The sequence below is a fragment of the Myotis nattereri genome (genome assembly GCF_964212035.1).
Source record: "Myotis nattereri genome assembly, chromosome: 16".
NCBI lineage: Eukaryota > Metazoa > Chordata > Mammalia > Chiroptera > Vespertilionidae > Myotis > Myotis nattereri.
The window spans coordinates 30,846,861-30,870,062 of NC_138091.1; the positions used below are offsets into that span (position 1 = coordinate 30,846,861).

The window sequence follows — 23,202 nt, forward strand, 5'->3', positions numbered from 1 at the left end:
TTTCCATAGTGTGTGTTTCTGGGTATCCTTTGAAGAGGTGAGAACATTGAAAAGGATTTGTTATGTTAAGATCCTTGTGTTTTTCCTTCTGTCCCAGGAGCCCCCGAGGTGCCAACCAATGTCTGCCTCATGGTAACCAGCAGCACATCACTCACCGTCAGCTTCCAAGAGCCTCTTAGTGTCAATGCAGCTGTAGTGACCAGATATAAAGGTATTGAACTCAGATAGTTTTTCATTACTCCTTCTTAAAAAAACAATCCATTGTTTGAGGATCAGTTGTGCATTTTGTGTTTGTTTTCCTGCTGATGGGCTATTTTATTCATTCCATGGAGAGTTGAAATATTCCCACATACAGAACAATAAGGTAACTGAGAACACGTCACAGAAAGACCGAACTGTCATTCCAGGATTCTCAATTAATATTCCAATTCTGTTTGCAGAGGACTGCTCTGTGCATAGCACAGTGTTGGGGACAGGACTGAGGAGGACATACTAAAGCAGTGGTTCTCAACCTTCTGGCCCTTTAAACACAGTTCCTCATATTGTGACCCAACCATAAAATTATTTTTGTTGCTACTTCATAACTGTAATGTTGCTACTGTTATGAATCGTCATGTAAATATGTGATATGCAGGATGGTCTTAGGCGACCCCTGTGAAAGGGTCGTTCGACCGCCAAAGGGGTCGCGACCCACAGGTTGAGAAACACTGTACTAAAGAATGAGCCTGGCTCCAAGGCACTTAGAGGCTGGGATGTGGAACATACTAAATAGGGGACATATAAATTGATAGCTGTAAAGACAGGTAACTAGGGTTGAGGACTAAAAAAAACAATCCTATGTAATAAAAGAATAGTATGCAAATTGTCCCCTCAACTGGGAGTTGTCCAAGAGTTCGACCAGGGGGCGGGGGGGAAGGGTACTCCGGTGGGCAGCTGGCAGCTGCTAAGGACCCTACCAGTACACGAATTTTGTGCACTGGGCCTCTAGTAATAAATAAAGATCACTGGAGCTCAGAAAGGCCCCAGGGTGCAGGTGGCATTTGGGCCTGGCTTACAAGGATGGCTAGGATTTGAACCAGAAGATAAACTCCAAGTGGAGAGAACAGTGAGCACAGGTACAAAAGTGAAAACATGCCAGGACAAGTGAAGGAGAATAAGGCATAGAAAATAGCGTGGTTCCAGGGGAGGGGAGGGTTCCTGACAAGGTGCAGTGAAATGTGAGATTAGAGTGTGAAACTAGGGTCAGGAGGTAAGAGTGGGATGAGGCTACAAAGCAAGATGAAGGCATTTGGACTTTATTTAATGAACTCTGCAGATCACTGAATAAGATAAAGACAAGATCAGAGAGTGAACGATTTCAGTGGCAATACAATGTATGAAGTATTGGAAAGAGGTCCTAACAGTCTGAGCTGACTGCTACAGCAGCACCAGGAAAGGAGAGCCCAGAGGAGAAAGATACTACAGAGATGCTACCATGAAAACAGTCCAGGCTTACATAGTGCCTACTATATGTGAGGCACTGTTTAAAGCCTATATATGTATTAACTCTATTTAATCTTCACAACAACCCTATGAGGTAGGTACTGTTAAGATTCTCACTTTGCAGATGAGAAAACGGAGGCAATGAGGTTAAGGAACCCGCCTAAGGCTCACAGCAGTGCCAGATGTATCTCCTACACTGACGCTTGAATGTGGTAGACATAAAGAAATCTAGTTCCCTGAATGATGAAGACACACAGAAACACCCTGGACAGTTCTAAAATCTGACAAAGCCTTCCACGCATACTCCAAGATGCCAGGCCACAAGGCAGAATTTCTGTGGTCAGGTCACTGTTGTTCCCTTTGGGCCACAGAAATGTCCAAGTGGCATATGTATTTCCTTTCTTCTTCCCAGGCCCTGTTCCCATGTCTAAAAACATTGCTCTCCCCACACCCTATAGCAGGGGTCCTCAAACTTTTCAAACAAGGGGCCAGTTCACTGTCCCCCTCAGACCGTTAGAGGGCCGGACTATAGTTTAAAAAAAAGCAAACTATGAACAAATTCCTATGCACACTGCACATATCTTATTTTGAAGTAAAAAAAAACAAAACGGGAACAAATACAATATTTGTATTTGCATGTGGCCCGCGGGCTGTAGTTTGAGGACCCCTGCCTTAGAGCTTCTGAGGCACTTCCAGATAACTCCACTCTGTCTGTAGAACCTTCCTTAAGACAGCATTGAATTGGTTCACTTTGGATTTTTTGTATCATTCTAAGACAGTGATTTTCAACCTTTCTTAGCTCATGGAACACATAAACTAATTACTAAAAGGCTGTGGCACACCAAAAAATATATCTTTTGCAGACCTGACAAAAAAAAAAAAAGGCATAATTTTGATCCATTCACACCAGACAGCTATTGTGTTGACTGTTGTCTTTTTTTTTTTTTTTTCAATGTAAGGTAAAAGGTCAATGACTCTGATTAGTCAGGTATTGCAAGTTTGAAAAATGGCTGTGGCACACCGTTTGGGCACACAGTTTGAAAATCGCAGCCTGGGAGTACTAGCAACAACAGCTAAAGGCAGCCACCCAGAATGACCTCCCACAGCCATCTTTTGAAACAAGTCTGACATTTTCTCTTGGTTGTCTCATCTGCCAAGTCTGCATGAAATCTGAAGTTTGGCCAGCAGTGTCAGACATGGCCATTTTCCTCTTTCTGTATTTCTCCCACTCAGGGTTTGATGAAGGGTTTCATCAGTGCTGCCCAACTTGACATTTGCTTCTTCCACTTGATTAGTAAGCTATCAGGAGCTAATTTATCCAGACTGTCAGCTCTTTAATACTTGGCCACGATGCCAGCAAATTCTATCAGCATTCACATATTAACACCTCTCATCTCAGGAGACTTACATTTGGTGAGGTTGAAACGAAAGGTCACAAGTGGGCTCTGTTAGTGACTGCAGGAGATTAATTAAGCATTATAAATAGATTGTCTGTTGCATTATGGAGTAGGTTCCCTTATGTTAATTTATAAGGTCATAAACTGAGTCCTTAACCTGACCCTCTCAAGGGTTATTTAAAACAGCTGGTGGCCTACTGTACCCAGAGAAGGACAGTGTTTAATTCAGGGCTGAAGTAATTATTTCATTATGGAAATATCAGCAAAATTATCCTGAGACAAGGCTAATTATTTTGTTTGCTTTAAAAAGAAAAAGAAGAAGAAGAAACAATGAGAAATCCACAGAATGAAAAGGCAATTATCTAATTCAGTGGTTCTCAACCTTCTGGCCCTTTATATACAGTTCCTCATGTTGTGACCCAACCATAAAATTATTTTCGTTGCTACTGTTATGAAGCGTAATGTAAATATCTGATATGCAGGATGGTCTTAGGCAACCCCTATGAAAGGGTCATTCGACCACCAAAGGGGTCACGACCCACAGGTTGAAAACCGCTGATCTAACTGGTTAGAGGGAAGGCTTTCCCCTGCAGTATTTAAGGTTTGGCAAAAACATCTCACACTGCTCCCTAGAATTTCTGGTCTCAGCAAAAAACCTCAAGCCTATTTTGATAACTGGATGTTTTCCCCCTTCGTGCTTAAGCCAGTGTTTGAAAGAAGATCTGATGCTTCTGTTTCTCACTTGTTGACACTCAACGCATCAACATGCTGGGTTTTTTAAGTTTGCTGATATCTAGAAATCTTTTTAAGAGCATCTCTTTATAAACCTCTTTCAAATCCTGGGGGCCAGGCCCATTGCCATCACTACTTGGACATGAGAGCTGTCAATTTCAGCTTATAACCCAGGAAACAATTTTGAGTGAAACGCACAGGATTTTTCTGCCTGCAGCTCCTCTGAATGCAGGGAAACAGGGCCAAGAGGACTACTGTCTGTTTTCTGGATGTTTCTTCTTAGAATCAAAGAGCCCTTGCATTCTTTGGTCCCATCTTACCAATTTTCATAGTTTGCAGAGTACAGCTAGAGCTACTTCAGATGCTTTGGACAATTGCCAGAACTTTGTTCCGCATTTTCTCCTCACTGCCTTGGGTAACCTGCCTGATGCTCTCATTGGCTGAGGATATGTCTTTCCTCTGCAGGCCCAAAGTAGAAAACACTTTCAAAAGTGATGTTGCTGCTCTTTGCAGGGTGGGTAGAACAGTATCCTACAACAGGTGCAGTACAGCATCTGTTTTCTATCCATAGGATAAATGATTTTCTAGTTTTTAAGAGTGTGCCCTTAAGCAGTCCCATTTTGGGGTTTGCCAATTTTGATATGCTTCAATTAAGTGCTCCAGTGAATCTGAGTACCTTGGTTGAATGGTGCCCTTCCCCACCTCTCTTCCCATCTTGTGAACCACCTTAAAACCTTTCACCAATAAGATATGTTGTAAAACACAGCTTTTTTTTGCATATTCTTCATTTAGAGAAAAAATTTAACACCCAAACAATACAGTATAGGGTTATATAAAAGAAAAGGTCAAGATTTACCCTTTCTGCAATGTCACATTCCTAACCACCAAGTTCATTTCTGTTATGAGTTTATATCTTTCCTTACAATCCTTTCTTGATGCATGTACACATATATGTATATGCATGTGAAAGTACAGCTTTGTTTGTGTGAACTCTAATATGAATATTATCACACTGTTTATCTAATCCTATGACTAGATTTTTTTCAACTCAATAATACCATGTACAGTGTTTAATCTTCACTCTTTTTAATAGTTGCATAGTATTCTTACTCCCTAGATAGAGGTGCCATAATTATTTAATCACTAGAGGCCTGGTGTACAAATTCGTGCATGCATGGGGTCCCTCAGTCTGGCTGGTGATCGAGGCCTATCAGGGGGCCAGCCGGCGGAGGGAGGGACCCTGGGAGGTTGGCGGGCCAGTCCCCCGATCAGGGCCTACAGGTGGAGCTGGTCAGCAGAGAAGAGAGACTGTGGAAGGTTGGCTGTTGGGGCCAGTGGGGGTGCCGGCCAGCAGGAGGGAAGGGCCTTGGGAGGTTGGCCAGCCAGCTGGGGGGAAGGGGCCACAGGAGGTTCTGATCGGGACGATCTGGGACCACTAGCTTCGGGGAGGGACCATGGGAGGTTGGCTGTGGGAGTACATTGAGTGTCTGCCCCCTGGTGGTCAGTGCGCATCACAGTGACTGGTTGACCAGTCTTAATGGTTGCTTAGGCTTTTATATATATAGATTTTTCTTCTCATGAGCATAGATTGTTTTGCTTTTTTGGTATGGTTAATCCTCACCCAAGGATATTTTTTCCATTGATTTTTTTAAAAAGAGAGTGGAAGGCGGAGGGGGGAGGGAGAATGAGAGAGGAGATAGAGAAACATTGATGTGAGGGAGACACATCCATTGGTTGCCTCCAGCACACACCCAAACTGGGGCCAAGGATTGAACCTGCAACCCAGGTATGTGCCCTTGACCCAAAACAAACTCAAGACCCTCTAGTGTGCAAGCCAATGCTCTAACCATTGAGCACACCAGCTAGGGCAGTTTTCTCACTTTTTTTCCTTATTAAATGATGTTTCAACCCTTGTAGAGTCATACCTTGGAGATATTACAGATTCAGTACTAGACCACTGCAATAAAGGAAATACTATCACAATAAAGCAAGTCACCCAAGTCACCCAAATTTTTTGGTCTCCCAGTACATATAAAAGTTAAGTTTACACTATGCTAGAGTCTATTAAGTGTGCAATAGCATTATGTCTAAAAAGACAATGTACATATCCTAATTTAAAAATACTATATTGCTAAAGAAAAAAAAAGGCTAACCATCGTCTGAGTTTTCTAAGAATCCCTTTGTTGGTGGAGGGTCTTGCCTCACTGCTGATGGCTGCTAAAGGATGGGGTGGCTGTGGCAATTTCTTAAAATAAGACAGCAATGAAGTCTGCCACATCAACTGACCCTTTCATAAACGATTTCTCTATAGTAAACATACAACACTGTTTGATAGCATTTTAGCTATCATAGAACTTCTTTTGAAATTGGAGTCAATCCTCTCAAACCCTGCCATTGCTTTATCAACTAAGTTTATGTATTTTCTAAATCTGTTTTTGTCATTTCAATAATCTTCACAGCATCTTCACTGGAAGTAGCTTCCATCTCCAGAACACATTCTTTGCTCATCCATAAGAAGCAACTCTTGATCAGTTAAAGTTCTAGCATGATACTGCAGCAATTCAGTCACATCTTCAGGCTCCCCTTCTAATTCTAGTTCTTTTGCTATTTCCACCACATAAGCAGTTACTTCCTCCACTGAAGTTTTGAACCCATCAAAATAATCCAGGAGGGTTGGAATCAACTTCTTCCAAACTCCTTACAATGTTGATATTTTGACCCATTTCCATGAAACATAAATGCTCTTAATGGCCTCTAGAATGATAAATCCTTTCCAGAGGTTTTCATTTAATTTGCCCAGATCCATCAGCGGAATCACTATCGATAGCTTTATGTATTTCTTAAACAATAAGACTTGAAAATCAGAATTACTCCTTGATCCATAGGCTGCAGAATAGATGTGCTCATCACAAGGCATGAAAACTTTAATCTTAGTGTACATCTCTATTAGAGCTTTTGAGTGACCTGGCACATTGTCAATGAGCAGTAATATTTTGCATACAATCTTTTATTCTGAACAGTAGGTCCTAACAGTGAGTTTAAAATATTCAGTAAGCCATGTTATAAACAGATTTGCTATGATCCAGGCATTGTTCCATTTATAGAGCACAGGCAGAGTAGATTTAGCATTAATTCTTAAGGGCCTTAGGATTTTTAGAATGGTAAATGAGCATTGGGTTCAACTTAAAAATAATAGCTGAATTAGCCCCTAACAAGAAAGTCAGCTTGTCCTTCAATGCTTTGAAGCCAGGCATTGATTTCTCCTCTCTAGCTATTTAAGTTCTGGATGGCATCTTCTTCCAACGTAAGGTGGTTTTGTCTACATTGAAAATCTGTTGTTTAGTGTAGCCAACTTCATTATTTTAGCTAGATCGCCTGAATAATTTGCTTCTACATCTGCACTTTGCTGCCTCACCTTGCACTTTTATATTATGAAGATGACTTATTTCCTTAAATCAGTGGTTCTCAACCTTCCTAATGCCGCGACCCTTTAATACAGTTCCTCATGTTGTGGTGACCCCCAATTTCATTGTTACAAATTGAACATAATTAAAGCATAGTGATTAATCACAAAAACATATGTAATTATATATGTTTTCCGATGGTCTTAGGTGACCCCTGTGAAAGGGTCGTTCGACCCCCAAAGGGGTCTCGACCCACAGGTTGAGAACCGCTGCCTTAAATCTTATGAGACAACCTCTGCTACCTTCAAACTTTTCATCTGCTGCTTCCTCACCTCTCTCAGCCTTCACAGAATTGAGAGATAGGCCCTTATTCTGGATTAGGCTTTGGTTTAAGGGAATGTCTGATCTTGTATCCAGACAACTAAAACTTTCTCCAGATCAGCAATAGGCAGTTTTGCTTTCTTATCATTCGTGTGTTCACTAGAATAGTACTTTTAATTTCCTTCAAGAACTTTTCCTTTGCATTCACAACTTATTTAACTGTTTTGTGCAATAGGCCTAGCTTTTGGCCTTAACTCAGCTTTCAATATCTCTTCCTCACAAACTTAATTATTCCTACCTTTTGATTCAAGAAAATTTAATAATTTTCTTTAGATGGGTCTTCAACACTTCCTGTTAAGTTACATGGCAGATATATTTTTACAGTTTTTGTGACTCTTCCATTTAGTTGAACACTTTTAGTAGAGGCCACTGTAGGGTTGTTAACTGGCCTAATTTCAATATTGTGTCTTAGAGAATAGGGAGGCCCAAGGAGAGGGAGAGAGATGGAGGAATGGCAAGTCCATGGATCAGTCATAGTGCACATATTTTAAATTCATGGTCTTATTTGGGCCTGCAGTTCATGGTGCCCCAAAACAATCACAACAATAATATCGAAAATCACTCACCACAGATCGCCACAACAAATATAATAATGGTAAAAGTTCAAAGTACTGGGAGAATTACCAAAATGTGACACAGAGACATGAAGCAAGTAAATGCCGTTGGAAAACTGGCATCAATAAGCTTGCTCAGTGTAGGGATGCTACAAACCTTCAATTTGTAAAAAAAAAAAAAAAAAAAAAAAAAAAAAAAAAAAAAAAAAAGCAGTATCTCAGAAGTGCAATAAAGCAAGGTGCAATAAAACAAGGTATGCCTATATGTGACTCTATGTGAATGCACAAATCTTTCCACGTCTAGTTAACAATCCCAGAATATGGTTTTTTTTCTAGGATTATTAACTAGAATTGGAAAGATTTGTGCATTCACATACTCTGTCTTACTAATCTGTCTACACCTGTGATAATCCCATATAATAACTTTATATTTTAACATCTGGTAGGGCAAGTCCCTCCCCATAGTAATCTGGTCCAAAATGTCTGTTATTTGCACACGTTCTTTTCTAAATGAATTTTAGAATTGGCTTGTCAAGCTTAATTTTTAAAATTTTATTGGGCTACTATCATATTCCTAAATTAATTTCGTGAAGCACCCCATTCATCACATCTACCTAACCAAGCTGAATTTTACATATTCAAGAAAATTTAATAATTTTCTTTACATGGGTCTTCTACATTTCCCGTTAAGTTTCATGGCAGATATATTTTTACAGTTGTTGTGACTATCATGAGTGAACTTTCTTTTTAAGATATTCTACTACTGGCCTATGGCTCTGTTACTACTTTTTAAAAAAATCTTTAGTGGGTTGCTTGTTTACTCTCTTAGTAGTAGCTTTTTTCCCCCAGTAGAATATCTTATATCTCATGAATCTCTTCCCCTTATTATCTTAAAGTTAAGTGTCATTTTGTCCCTTCCTTTCTAATATTTTTCTTTTTTGTATTTCACTTTAACTAAAATCATTGTGAATTCTAGTTCCTACTACATTGTGAATAGTAACTGGGATAGTAGGTATCCTTCTCTCTTACCTTCTTTTGTCAACATGCATCTAATATTTTACTAATGAATATTATGTCACTCATACACTGCTAGTGAAAATGCAAAATAATACAGGTTCTCAGAAAAAGTATGACAATTTCTTTAAACACTAAACATGCAGTTACCATATATCCTACCAATTACACTACTGAGTATCTCAACAAAATGAAAACAAATGTTAATAGCAGCCTTATTTGTAATGACCAAAGTCTGGAAATAATTTAGATGTCCTTGAATTGGTAAATAATTAAACAAACTGGTTAAATTCTCACCTTGGAATACTACACAGCAATAAAAAGGAACAAATTACTGATACACATAACAACCTGGATAAATCTCCAGAGAATTACACTGAGTGAAAAAGCCAATCCGAAAAGACTACATAGGGTTTTATTCCACATACACACTCTTAAATTAACAAAATTATATGGAAATAGAGAACAGATTAGTGGTTATTAGGGTTTAAGAAAGAAATGAGGAGGGAAATGGGTATTTAGGACTCATTTTTTTGTTTTCTAGCTAATGGATGTATTTTAAAATACTTTACTTTTTGAAGGATTTGGAGAGAAAAAGGGTGGCAAACATGTGTGTCAGTTTAGCATCTTGATCCAATCTCCAAGTCACTTCTCCTTTTTTTCCCAGACTGTATGCTCAGTAAACATGACCTCATGCTAATATTAGCCTAAGCCAACATACTTATGAAAGCATATCTGCTGCTTAAAAAAATTATGTAAGTTACCTAGGGACAAACATGAAACTGGGTTTTTGTATCAGCTGGTGAAAGATTATTCCTGACACTGATTTCTTTTTCTTCCTGTTATATTTGGAAAAATCACAGACCCATCCTATATAATAAAGAGCTAATATGCTAATTAGACCAGACGGCAGAACGATGGTCCAGACAACCTTCCGGACAAAGACGGGGCTGTGAGGGCCAAGCCCCTTGCACAAATTTCGTGCATCGGGCCTTTAGTAAAGTAATAAGGACTATTCAGAATGTGTGAGGTTTTTCCCTATGGTATGAGTTCCTTGAAGGCAGAAATCTTGTCTTTTACATTTTTTCACCTCACCACCTACGTTCCAGGAGCACAGGCTTTCTTTCTCTTCTGAAAACATTTTCCCTATTGCAGGATCCGTGCACACAATGATCCCTCTGCCAGGAGCACTGCCTCTCCCATTCCCTGCCCACAGATTGTTCAGGTTTCTAGTAAACGCTTCAAAGAAGCATTTTCTAAGTATAATATACCAATCAAGTCTGTTATGTCATTGTGCTTTTCACATTTTCTTCAAAGTAATGTTCGCAACCTGCAAACATCTATTTCTTTAGGTTGAAATAGATTTATTATAGAACTTCTTAGTCTTTAATACCTAATATATCCAATAAGTTATTTCTCAAATTTAATTATTTGACTATCACTGGGTGTTTCACGGGAATAATGTTTCATAGAATCCTGAGAATATTTTAAAACAGGAATTCTCAAACTAAGCTGCATGTTAGAATCACCTTAGAACCCATTCCAATCAAATCTGAGTCTCTGCAGGGTGGGGACCCAAGCAGAGATAGTTTTTCAAAAACTACTCAGTGACTCTAATACTCAACTAGGCTGTGAATGTGCTGTCGTGGTTCTAGTATCTGTCCCTCCCATCAGACTGTAAGTCTCAGGTGAGCAGGGACTTTTAGTTCATCTCTGTATTCCTAGTACTATGGCACAGGGCTCAACATATACATAGTAAGTACTCAATTATTTCATTGTGATTCATAATAAACAGTCCCCTTGTTTATGGGACTTAGAGGTTAATGGGGAAATGAAAGCTCACCAACATAAAATTCACTTCACAGCATGAGGAAAATAAGGCCTGTCATTGACTCCAAGTGTTGAGGCTGGAGTTTTTCACAGGCTTTGTCCAACACCCTCTTTTATTGAATCTCACCTCTCATCCCTTTCCTTTATAAGTAGTCTCTAGTTCTCTTCCCGGACCCCCTCCTCTTGCTTTCAGTTTCATCCTGCTGGCTCCCCAAAGCCTGCTGTCTTTAACACACTTGCCACTGGAAAGTTTCTGCAAAGGTGATCACATCAGTGCTGAGTAGAGCAGCTTATTTCTTCCTCCTCCCCCTCACACACCCCTCCGGAACTGTGGAGCCATGAAGCCTCTTGGCGGAGAGGGAGGCCCACCAGGCAGCTCTTTATTGCCATGCAACTGTGAGATTCCTCCCTACACTTCCTCCTGGGGAAAAGTCAGCCTGCCAATCGAGATTTAACAGTGGAGCAGTACATGGTGACGTGCCAAGCCCCCCTCTTGCTACCCCCCACAACCATCCCCATCACCACCTCACACCAGCATCCCACCCCCAGACTGAACAAACTGTATCACTTACCCCCTGGGAGACTGGCAGTTACTGAGCCCAGACGCCACAGGGGCTGGTGAGTTTCCAGTGGCCACAGAGGCAGGTCTCCGCTCAAGGCGCAGCTCTGTCTGTGGCTGCCTGACTGGGCACAAGGCGGGGACTGCAGATGATGCACCACTTTCTGGGCCACCTTCTCCCCTCAGAGATTTTCTCGATTCCTTTTTGGCCAGAACCCTTTGCAGCATTATAGTTTGTCAATAGTCCGCGACTGCTTTCTAGAATTTCTCTCCAGGAGAAAGTGTGTTTTTCTAAGAAATAGGTGTTCTAGCCTGGAGCCTAATTTCATGTGAGGGCTCAAAAATGAAACAAAAATAATCACCCTCAAGTCTGGAAGCTGAGGGGCCTCTCCACACTGTGAAGAGTGCTTTCTTTTGGGAGGTGGGAGGCTATGGTGGTCCTTTGTGATTCTTAAATAAAATTTTTCCAATTATAAAAATAATATACACCCCTTGTATCAGCCAGGGTCCCAGCAGAAAAGAGAAGCACACTCAGCTTGAATTGTCAAGAAAACTTAATGAAAGGCTTATTTACAGATTGTGTGAGGGATAGCAAGGCATACAGGACTGGTAACTTTGGGAGGCTGTCATTATCCCTATGTTGGAAAGGAAGAGGGGTAAAGGCTGGGGCAGGGGCACCAGTCAGGAGTTGCTATGTGAAATAACATACCCACCACCATACTAAGGCACTGTCTAAATTCAACTAGAAGCCCACGGGCAAGGGGCCTTAAATGATGCAGTCCATAAGGGTGTCCTAGAGACACAGAGCAGGATAGCAAAGGACAAAAACTTTTCTGGAGGTGAAAAAGGATAGAGGAACAAAAACAACAAAAAACTAGTATAACAATTATAGAACATTGCAAAGAATAGAATTTTTAAACAGAAACAAATGATTCACCTTTAGTCTTACATTCAAAGAAATCTATCGCAAGAAGGTAGATTTTGACATATCCATAGTAGAGATCACATCTATCCTATATAATAAAAAGGTAACATGCAAATCGACCAAATGGCACAATGACTGGTCACTATGATGCGCACTGACCACCAGGGGGCAGATGCTCAATGCAGGAGCTGCCCCCTGGTGGTCAGTGCACTCCCACAGGGGTAACACCGCTCAGCCACAAGCCAGGCTGACGGCCGGCAAGCGAAGCGGTGGTGGCAGGAGCCTCTCCCACCTCCGCAGCAGCGCTAAGGATGTCTGACTGCAGCTTAGGCCCGCTCCCCATGGGGAGCGGGACTAAACCATCAGTCGGACATCCCTCGAGGGCTCCTGGACTGCTAAAGGGTACAGGCCAGGTACGAATGTCATGCACCGGGCCTCTAGTCCTATCTAATAAAAGAGAAACATGGTCATTGGCGTACAACCGCTACCCTTCCCATTGGCTAATCAGCGAGATATGCAAATTAACTGCCAGCCAAGATGGAGGCCGGTAGCCAGGCAGCTTGAAACTAACATGAAGCTTGCTTGCTTTAGTGACAGAGGAAACCAACGTTCCCCGCCTGCCTTGCCGGCCTCTGAGCTTGCAGTTTGAAACATAGTTACAAATATAGAAGCTAAACAAAACCCCAGAAGCCTGCTTTCAGCGAGCCGGGATCTCAGAGCTGGAGCTGATACAGTGTTTCGATTATAGAACACAAACAAACCAGATACCTGCTTTCAGCAGCAGAGGCCTCAGAGCTGGAGTCAGAGCTAAAGCTGGCCCAGAATAAAAAAAAAGAAATAAAGGAGCAGTTGGGAGCTTCAGTCACCCACCAGCCTGAAAACAGCCCTCAGTCCCTCACCCAGACTCGCCAGGCACCCCAGTGGGGACCCCACCCTGAAGGGTGTGTGACCACCTGCAAACAGCCATCATCCCCTCACCAAGGCTGGCCAGGCACCCCAGTGGGGACCCCCACCCTGAAGGGTGTGTGACCAGCTGCAAACAGCTATCATCCCCTCATCCAGGCTGGCCAGGCACTCCAGTGGGGACCCCCACCCTGATCCAGGACACCCTTCAGGGCAAACAAGCCGGCCCCCACCCATGCACCAGGCCTCTATCCTATATAGTGAAAGGGTAATATGCCTCCCAGCACCAGGATCAGCGGAGCCACGAGGCCTCCTGGCACCGGGAACAGCATGACAGGGGGCAGCGCCCAAACCCCCTGATCACCCTGCGGCTCTGTGTGTTACAGGGGTCGGGGGCCACAACCTCCCTATCCGCCCTGCTCTGTTCGTGACAGGGGAAGGCGCCCCAACCCCCTGATCAGCCCTGCTCTGTGCCTGATAGGGGGGAGCTCCCCAACCCCCTGATTGCCCTACGGCTCTGTGTGTGACAGCATGCGGCGCCCCAAGCCCCCCTCCCCACCACGGGCCCTGCTCTGTGTGTGACGGGGTAGAGCCATAACCTCCCCATCGGCCCTGCCCTGAGTATGACAGTGGCAGTGCCCCAACCCCCTGATCGGCCCTGCTCTGTGGGTGATAGAGGGCGGCGCCCTAACCCCCTGATGGGCCCTGCTCTGTGTGTGACAGGAGGCGGTGCCCCAACTCCCCTATCGGCCCTACTCTGTGAGTGATAGGGGGGAGCTCCCCAACCCCCTGATTGACCCTGCTCTGTGCGTGACAGGGGGCAGCGCCCCAATCCCGATTGGCCCTGCTCTGTGCGTGACAGGGGGTGGCGCCACAACCTCCCCATTGACCCTGCCTTGAATGTGAATGGGGGCGGTGCCCCAACCCCCCAATTGGCCCTACCCTGAGCGTGACTGAGGGTGGCATCACAACCTCCCAATCCGCCCTGCTCTGTGCATGACAGGGGACGGCGCCCCAACTCCCCAATCAGCCCTGCTCTGAGCCCGACCAGGGGCTGCACTTAGGGATTGGGCCTGCCCTCTGCCACCCGGGAGCAGGCCTAAGCCAGCAGGTCGTTATCTCCCAAGGGGTCCCAGACTGCAAGAGGGCACAGGCCGGGTTGAGGGACCACCCCTCCCCCCCCCCCCGAGTGCACAAATTTTTGTGCACTGGGCCTCTAGTATATATATAAAAGCCTAAGCGACCATCCAACTATTCAACCATTCACCCAGTAGCTATGACGCACAATGACCACCAGGGTGCAGACACTCCAACCAGTAGAGGAGGGAGCCCAATCCTTCACAGAATCAGCTCTGGGTTAGGTTGCTGCTGGGGCACTGTTGGCCCCGATTCTGCTTCACCTGCACCTTGGACCCATCAGGGGATGTTGGAGGCCTGGTGCACAAATTCATGCACCGGTGGGGTCCCTCGGCCTGGCCTGTGCCCTCTTGCAATCTGGGACCCCTAGGGGGATGTCGGAGGCCCATTGCATGGATTCATGTACTGGTGGGGTCCCTCGGCCTAGCCTGCACCCTCTTGCAATCTGGGACCCTTTGGGGGATGTCGGACAGCCAGTTTCGGCCTGATCCAAGCAGGCCAGGCCATGGGACCTGTGCACAGATCTGTGCACCAGGCCTCTAGTATTTAGTAACAATGGCTAACACTTATCAAGGCCATACCATTCCAGGCACTGGGTCAAGGCATTACAAGCACTGTTTCTTCAAAATCTCAAGCTGCCCTATGGAATAGGTAGATTGTTATCCTCTTATCATGAATGAGGACTCTAAGGCAAAAGAGGAGCTTACTATGGGCATGACAACCAGTTATTGATCCCAGAGCCTCTATTCTTAATGAGTATGCTGTACTACCTTCTTTTCCACTTTACAACCCCATGTTTTGACTTTTACTTTGAAGCGGTTTCAATCCATACATAATATTACATGGAATATATTATATGCATTTTACTCTTTCTTGATTATTGGCTATTCAAGTTGCTTTTAATTTTTTACTATTATAAAAGCTGCTGCCATGAACATCTCAGTATTTAAGAGTTTTCCTGCATTTTACAATATTTCTTCAAATGACAGTTCTAGATTTTCTTCCCATTTTAAAATCAATATTGGTTTTTCTATCATTTCAAGTCACAAAGTTGTAAACAGATAAATGTGGACATGGGAAGTAATATTAAAATTCTCCAATTCTATCACTCCACCCCCCCAAAAAAGAAAAATTAAATTAAGAAAGGTGGGGGAAGTATACTGGGTCAGGGAGCTCTAAGTTTAATGAGAAATGGCATCTAAAGAGGTTGAAGATTCATCATTCCTTGCCCTACATGTTCAATGGGAACACAGCCATGAACGATGAACACAGTGCACACTGAAGGGCTACTACACATGAACCAAATCTAAATAAATGGATGGGGCTGTATCTCTCCTAATCAACTACTTCCACTTCTAATGAAGTGTGTTCTCAGGGCTACACTGATGAATACAAACAATTCATCAGGACAACTTAGATCAAACTGTTCACTTGCCAAAGAAAAGCTGCCCATTGATGAAGGATTTAGGGTATTCTACAAAGTACTTTAAATTCTAAAATTGTGCACACGGTTTTGGGAAGTTCATCCCACCCTTCAGTACAGTAATTAATGAACCATTCAAGGAAAATAAGATGAACTATTTTCTAAAAATACCTAGAATAATTCAGCCTCATTTAAAATATATATATCTTCAGTAAAAACAACTGTATAAGCAATTTAGAAGATATAAATTTCATACAATAGTCATAGGTTCCTCTTTCTAATACATAATAGCTTTTGAAATCTATAAGAAAAGAAAGGAAATGATTATTCATAGAGAAAGAAACACAGCATATAAAAGTTCAACTTCTCTCATTATAAGCAAATACAATTTAAAACTAACCTGAGATATCACTTTTCACCTTTCAAAATGGTGAAAACCCAAGTTTTAACATACACTCAAGAGATTAGTCTCTAGGAAACAGTCCCTTCTCATGTAATGCTGACAGAAGAATAAATTTTTATGACCATTAGGAGGGCAGTTTGGCAATATGTATCAAAACTAAAAATGCAGCCCAGCTGGTGTGGCTCAATGGTTCAGTGTTGACCCATGAACCAGGAGATCACAGTTCAATTCCCAGTCAGGGCACATGGCCCAGGTTGTGGGCTCAACCCCCAGTAGGGGGTGTGCAGGAGGCAGCCAATCAGTGATTCTCTCTCATCAATGATGTTTCTATTCCTATCTCCTTTCCTCTCTCCGAAATCAATAACAAATTTTAGTAAAAAATTACAAATGCAGATAACCTGACAATCTTTATGATGGATATTTACCGTACAGATATACTTACAGCTGTATAAAATAAAATATACACAAGACTATTCATATCAGCATGGTTTTTAAGAGTAAAGTGCATCACATGCAGTTGGTAAGAGTAGAATATTTATTAGTGGCGAACTAGTTAAATAAATTGTTCACACACATCTATACACAGCAGCAATAAGAATGCGAAATCTCATATAGAGCAATCACCAAGATAAATTATGTTTTCAAAAAAGTTTGAAAGAGTACATATAATATGTTACCATTTGTGCAAAATGGGGGAATCTATATATTTGCTTGAGTCTAATAAAGAAATCCTGGACAGATACATAAGACACTAAGAACAGTGGGTACCTGTGGTTAGAGAGCAAACTAGGAACTGGGAAGGTGGCAGACAAGGAATTGAGGGAGACTTATAGCAGTCTCGTTTTTATTACCTCTTGGTTTATGAACCATGTGGATCTATTCAAAACATTAAATTTAATAAAAGGATCAAAAGGAAAAGTAAAGTTCATGGGATACAGAGGAAATAGAATGAGTCAAGAGAAGAAAACGCAATGGAAGGAGGCATATTAGACAGAAGACTATTATGAAGGAATAGCAGAAGAAGTAAGGACATGTAGAGAGACACTTTTCATCCCATGCCCAGGAGCAGAAAATGCCTAAGAAGAGTACATCTGAAAGAACAAACATTTTCGGTACATTTCCACTGTTTTCCCTGTATTGACAGAAGAGAATAATACAATAAGCTAAAGTGGGCAAATTATTTCAAATCTTTCAGTGTGAAAGAAAAAAGTATCTGTTTGCTATCATTTCTGTGACCATAGAGGGTGAATTTCATGGGGCAGACTCCCATACTATATGAAATAACACATTTCTCTAAAGGAGCCTTTTGTGGTGCTTATTTAAGCTATCAGCAAACTGAAGAGTCTTAAATGACAAGAGTGTTTACATATTTAATTTTTGTGTAACACTAGAACCATAAAAGCTCTCTCGTTGAGATGGGGAATATTTGACACATGCAGTTAATTTGCACATTAAATTATTGAACGAAAAATACACACATTATCCATTGCAACTCTAGGATTAGGTCAGGTCAAATTTTATTGCTTTTGGCCAACGGCTTTTGTAAGACTTATAAGGCTAAGAGCAGCTACAGTGTGATCTTTGGTGTAAGTTATAGAGTTAAAATGAGGTTCTGAGTGGGAAAATACTTAGCATTTCAGAGGTAATTTCATGAAAGTCATCATAAGACTAGCACATCACTGTGTTGATTTAACTGGAACTTTATAATATCACTTTAGCTCTGGTCTCTGAAACTGCCAAAGTTCATATATCTGCCTGACAATAAATAACCAACCTTTTCTAGATTGATCTGGAATGGATGCTAATTTGAATTACCCCCAAGAGTTTCTGGCATGGAACCAAATAAATATGGCAAGAAAAAAAAGGGAGAAAAGGTGGATGATTCTGTAGCTAAAGGGTTCCAAAAATAAACATTTGATGGGCTAAAGGTTTCTCATAGTATCTGCCCTCAAACCTGGACATGGGCATGAAATCTGGAAAGGGTTTGATTATTCTATTAAAGAAAATTTGTGTCTTATAAAAACAGTCTGCCAAACAAGGTATTTTGAACAAAGTAGTATCCCTTATATTGGTTTATGAGACAAATGTACTATGTATTAGCGGTAGCAGCAATGGTAGCAAGTATTTCTGAGCTCTCATTATGTGCCAAGCTAAATGTTTTGTGCATTTTAATCTCATTTAATTCTTTCTACAATCTTACAAGATAGGATCTATTCTTCTCTTCATTTTTTAGAGAATGGAAATTAAAAAGTTGCCCAAGTTATACAGCTAGTAAGTGATAAAGCCAGGATACATATTCCTTCAAAGCGCATACTCAGGACATCATATTAGACCTCCACTTATGTTAAAACATATTCAGGCTTTTATTATTCTACAGTAGTGGGTCAGAGCTCACTTATGATCAATAGGTTCTTTGGATTTGGTTATGGCTTCTAAAACATAAGCTTGAATTAAGGGAATCCAATCACTCCCAGCTCAGAACTGCTGAAGTATCAGAGAACTAAAAGCAAGATGGAAAGTAATTTAGAACAATTTTACAAAGATTTTAAGCTATATTTACTATAGATCATTTTAGCTCCATAAGTCTATATCAGAAATAAGTTAGACTGGAATAATCTCAGAGCCAGATTTCAACAAAATGTCTAGATGCTTTCTTCAATGCTTTTCTCTTTAATTATAATATGAACCTTCTAGAAGATTATTTTAGTAAACATAAATAGCTACACATTTAAGTTCCTTATATTGGTCAATTAGTTGGCCCATCATAATATTCTGGGTCTCTTTATGAAAATTATCATAGATGTTAAAGGAGTTTTATCTTCCTATGTATTTTTGTCAACCAAATTTCCTCCATTTGTTTTCTTTGAGACATTATAGTTAAACCTGGATTCCTATTTTGAATTAACAGAGGTATAAACTGCTAGTGGATTAGGATGAAGATACCTGTGAAAATGATGGGAGCTTTTATGTGGACCCAGCAGGGACATTCTCTTGTATTATCTTTGTGGTGGAGAAAAAGACCAACCAGATTCTTTATTTTCAAAAACTACATTCAACTCAGATTTTGTAAAAAAGAAACAGAAGAAGAGATCACAGGTATTAAGGTTAGATTACAGGATTAGTGAGAGCTTTCATTTCTGTTATATATTTCACAAAAACTTATGCCAGGTAAAAAAACAGAGAACTAAACTATGATGCAGCCTATAGTATTAGTATCCTTCTTGGTTACAGAGGTAAACCAGTTCCTGCAAAGTCAGTGTAGCTGATTCTGTGGAAATGGTTAAATTGACACAAAAACAAAAGCTTCTTCTCCCTCTTCAGACTGGGTTTCACTATAGGAATAAAAAATGACTAATAGGGCCCAGCCAGCATGGCTCAGTGGTTGAGCATCGACCTATGAATGAGGAGGTCAAGGTTCAATTCCCCGTCAGGGCACATGCCCTGGTTGTGGCTCGATCCCCAGTAGGGGGCGTGCAGGAGGCAGCCGATCCGTGATTCCCTCTCATCATGGATGTTTCTATCTCTCTCCCTCTCCCTTTGTATACATGTATATAAGCCAAACCAATGGACATGGACAACGGGGGGATGGGAGCATGAGTTTCTGTGTGGGGGGGAGGTTGGGGGTTAATGGGGGGGATGAGGACACATTTGTAATACCTTAACTAATAATAATAAAAAGAAAAAAGAAAAAAAAAGAATTGTTTTTTAAATCTGCATCTTATAATTTGTTTCTCCATCCTATGAGACTTAAATAATCTTAAAATCTCACCAAAAGACAAATTTATAGGAAGATGGAGTAGACATACTTTTTCCTATTCCCCCTGCTAAATGCAACTGAAAACACTGGAGTGGTGTCAGAGAAAGCCAGCTCACACAGGTTTAAAAAATATCCCGAGTCTCATAAAATAATATGAAAATGTCCAGCTTTCCATTTAAAACCAGGATGACTCCAAACTGAATGAAAGAAGACAAACAATAGATGTCAACATTAGGATAACAGAGATGTTAGAACTTTCCAACAAAAAGTTTATAGCAGCTGTGATAAAAATGTTTCAACAGGCAATTACAAACCTGCTTGGAACAAATGAAAAAATGAAAAGCCTAAGCAAAGTAATAGAACACCTCAGCAAAGAAACAGAAGTATAAAGAAAAACTAAATGCAAACTGTACAACTGAAAAATGCAATAACCAAAATACAAAGCTCAGTGGAAGTGTTTAAGAGCAAAATGAAGGGATGGAAGAAAAAAAATAGTGAACTAAAAGAGAGAACAATAGAAATTACCCAATTTGAAAAACAGAGAGAACATAGACTAAGAAAATAAATAGAGCCTCAGAGACCAGTGAGATGATAACAAAAGATCTAATATTCATGTCATTAGAGTACCCAAAAGAGAGGAGAAAGAGGGCAGTGCTGAAAAAGTAACTAAAAAAATAATGACTGAAAACTTCCCGATATTCGCAAAAGACATAAACCTACAGATTCAAATAGCTGAGCAAACCACTAACAGGATCAAACAAAAGAAACCCACACCAAAACACAACATAGTCAAATTGCTGAAAACTAAAGGAAAAAAATCTTTTAGTGCAACAAGAAGAAAACAACATCTGACCTACAGGAGAAAAACAATTCAAATGATAGTGCATTTCTCATCAGAAAATCTGGTGCGCAGACAGAAGTGGAACAATATTTTCCAAGTGCTAAAAGAAAATAATTGTCAACCCAACCTGGAATCCTATGCCCAGCAAAATTACCTATCAAATTTCAAGCAAGATTTTTTGTAGATATAGGCAGGCTTTTTAAAATTTATATTGAAAGGCAAAGAAACTAAAATAGCTACAATAATTCTAAAAAAGCAGAATAAAGTGGGGGGAATTAGTCTACCCAATTTTAAGACTTGCTCTATAGCTACTGTAATAAAGATTGTGTAGTATTGGTGAAAAGTTAGATATTACAGATCAGTGGAACAGAAGAAGTCCCAGAATTAGAGTAACACAAATATGCCAACTGATTTTGGAAAAAGATGCAAAAGCAATTCAACTGAGGACAGATAAACTCTTCAACAAATGGTGCAGGAGCAATTGGATATCCAGAGGCAAAAAAAGGACCTTTACCCTAAGTTTCAAACCTTGTACAAAAAATTCATGCAAAGTAGATCATGGACTTAAATGTGGAAGAGAGAATATAAAATGTAAACCTATTAAATGTGTTGGGACCACTGATTACTAGCAAATTTTTCATTTTATTTTTGTCTCTGTTAATGTTGTGTTTCTCATTTTAAAAATAAATTTTTTCTTCAAATAAAAAGCCTGTGAATGGAATGATTTCCATACATAATGATTATAAAATTATTTAGGGAATTCCTATAATTTTAGAGGTGCCCATGGGAAGAAGAATTTATTTTAAAGTCTCATTTACTTAAAAGCCTATTCCTAGTGCCATCTGAAAAAAACCTGATCCATGATGAGGAGAGCCTACAGAAGTTTAGCAGCAGCTCTTTAAATGAGACTCCAATAGCCTTTATGACCTTTGTTCTTCTTCATTAAGCCAAGTTATCCCCAAATCACTGAATGATAACCTTAATACTCGTATTATGTCTAATTTTCTTCTAAAACATGAATTTAATAAAAGAAGAAGAGGTACTATTTTTTAAAGACAAGCAATCACAATTCCCTTCCTCATTCATTTCAATTTGTTCCCAGTTCCTCTACTTATCAGCTGCCTGACCTTGAGCAAGTACTTAACCCCTCAGACCTCAGTTGCTTCCTAAAATAAGAAGACAAAGTCTCTGCTGTTTTCAGAATCATAATAATGGATCCACGGTTACTTCAATAATACGTAATTTAAACTGAGAGTATAATAACCATCAAGCATGGGAAAAGCTGGGCCAGTTTTGAGAATTGAAGCCCCAAACAAAAGACTTTCCTTTTCCTTTGTCCTGAGACATCTTGCTATAACTAGGAACCTACTAGAATTCTCCCAAGCCCATGTTATTTTCTTTCTCCAAGGAGTAGGGTTTAAGATAGTTTCAGCCATGCACTTCCTAGAGGCTTTATCATGGCTATTTCAATGAATCAAAATATAACCCTGTATTCTGTTTGCTTTGTTAGTCAGAGGGAGGGAATCCAATTTCTTGTAAATTATGTTTATGTGGTTTTCAATTGGATAGTTCTAACTATCCAACAGAAATAGTTTGCCGTAACTTCCCCACAATTTCCATTTAGTTCATCATTACTAAATGGTTTCTAGAAGTATCATTTTAAATGATAGCTGCCTTCCTTTTCTGATCATTTTATTCTTTCATGTTTAAAGTCAGATTTATTTCACACTGAGGTGGTAAATTCTTGTTATTTGGTAATGAATTAACAAAGCTAAAGAATGTGTTTGTGTTGGTTTGATGTACTTTGAGATCAAAGGATAAAGATTTGGCCTTCTGGATCTTTTGTTCATATTGTCTAATCTAATTCTGGAAAATCAAAACCCAGTAAAAATTAACAAAGGAATTGGGATTTTTAAAATGGTCTTAAGAAATGGCCCTTTGTTTTAAAAATGTTAAGAGTAAAAAAGGGTACTAAAAAAGGGTGAAATAAAAAATAAAAAGGTTAGACCTTTTTAAGAAATTATTTTTTTTAAAATATATTTTATTGATTTTTTTACAGAGAGGAAGGGAGAGAGATAGAGAGTTAGAAACATCGATGAGAGAGAAACATCGATCAGCTGCCTCCTGCACATCTCCTACTGGGGAAATGCCCGTAACCCAGGTACATGCCCTTGACCGGAATCGACCCTGGGACCTTTCAGTCCGCAGGCCGACGCTCTATCCACTGAGCCAAACCGGTTTCAGCATGAAATTATATTTTTTAAAAAACAAAAAAAATTATACACACTTTAACAGCTGATAGCCCAATTTTGAAAATAAAATGTATTTTACTAAACATTGCATTTATTTTTTTAATATATTTTATTGATTTTTTACAGAGAGGAAGGGAGAAGGATAGAGGGTTAGAAACATCGATGAGAGAGAAGCATCAATCGGCCGCCTCCTGCACACCCCCTACTG

At 40.5% G+C, this 23,202-nt stretch overlaps 1 protein-coding gene across 1 annotated transcript in view; it reads left to right on the plus strand.

Annotated features, from left to right (window-relative positions):
• Positions 1-23,202, plus strand: part of ANKFN1 (ankyrin repeat and fibronectin type III domain containing 1) — a 482,658-nt gene that overhangs the window by 361,084 nt on the left and 98,372 nt on the right. Inside the window, exon 9 of the mRNA XM_081109618.1 lies at positions 98-211. Coding sequence (XP_080965744.1) covers positions 98-211 — 114 coding nt within the window. The remainder of the gene's footprint in view (positions 1-97; positions 212-23,202) is intronic.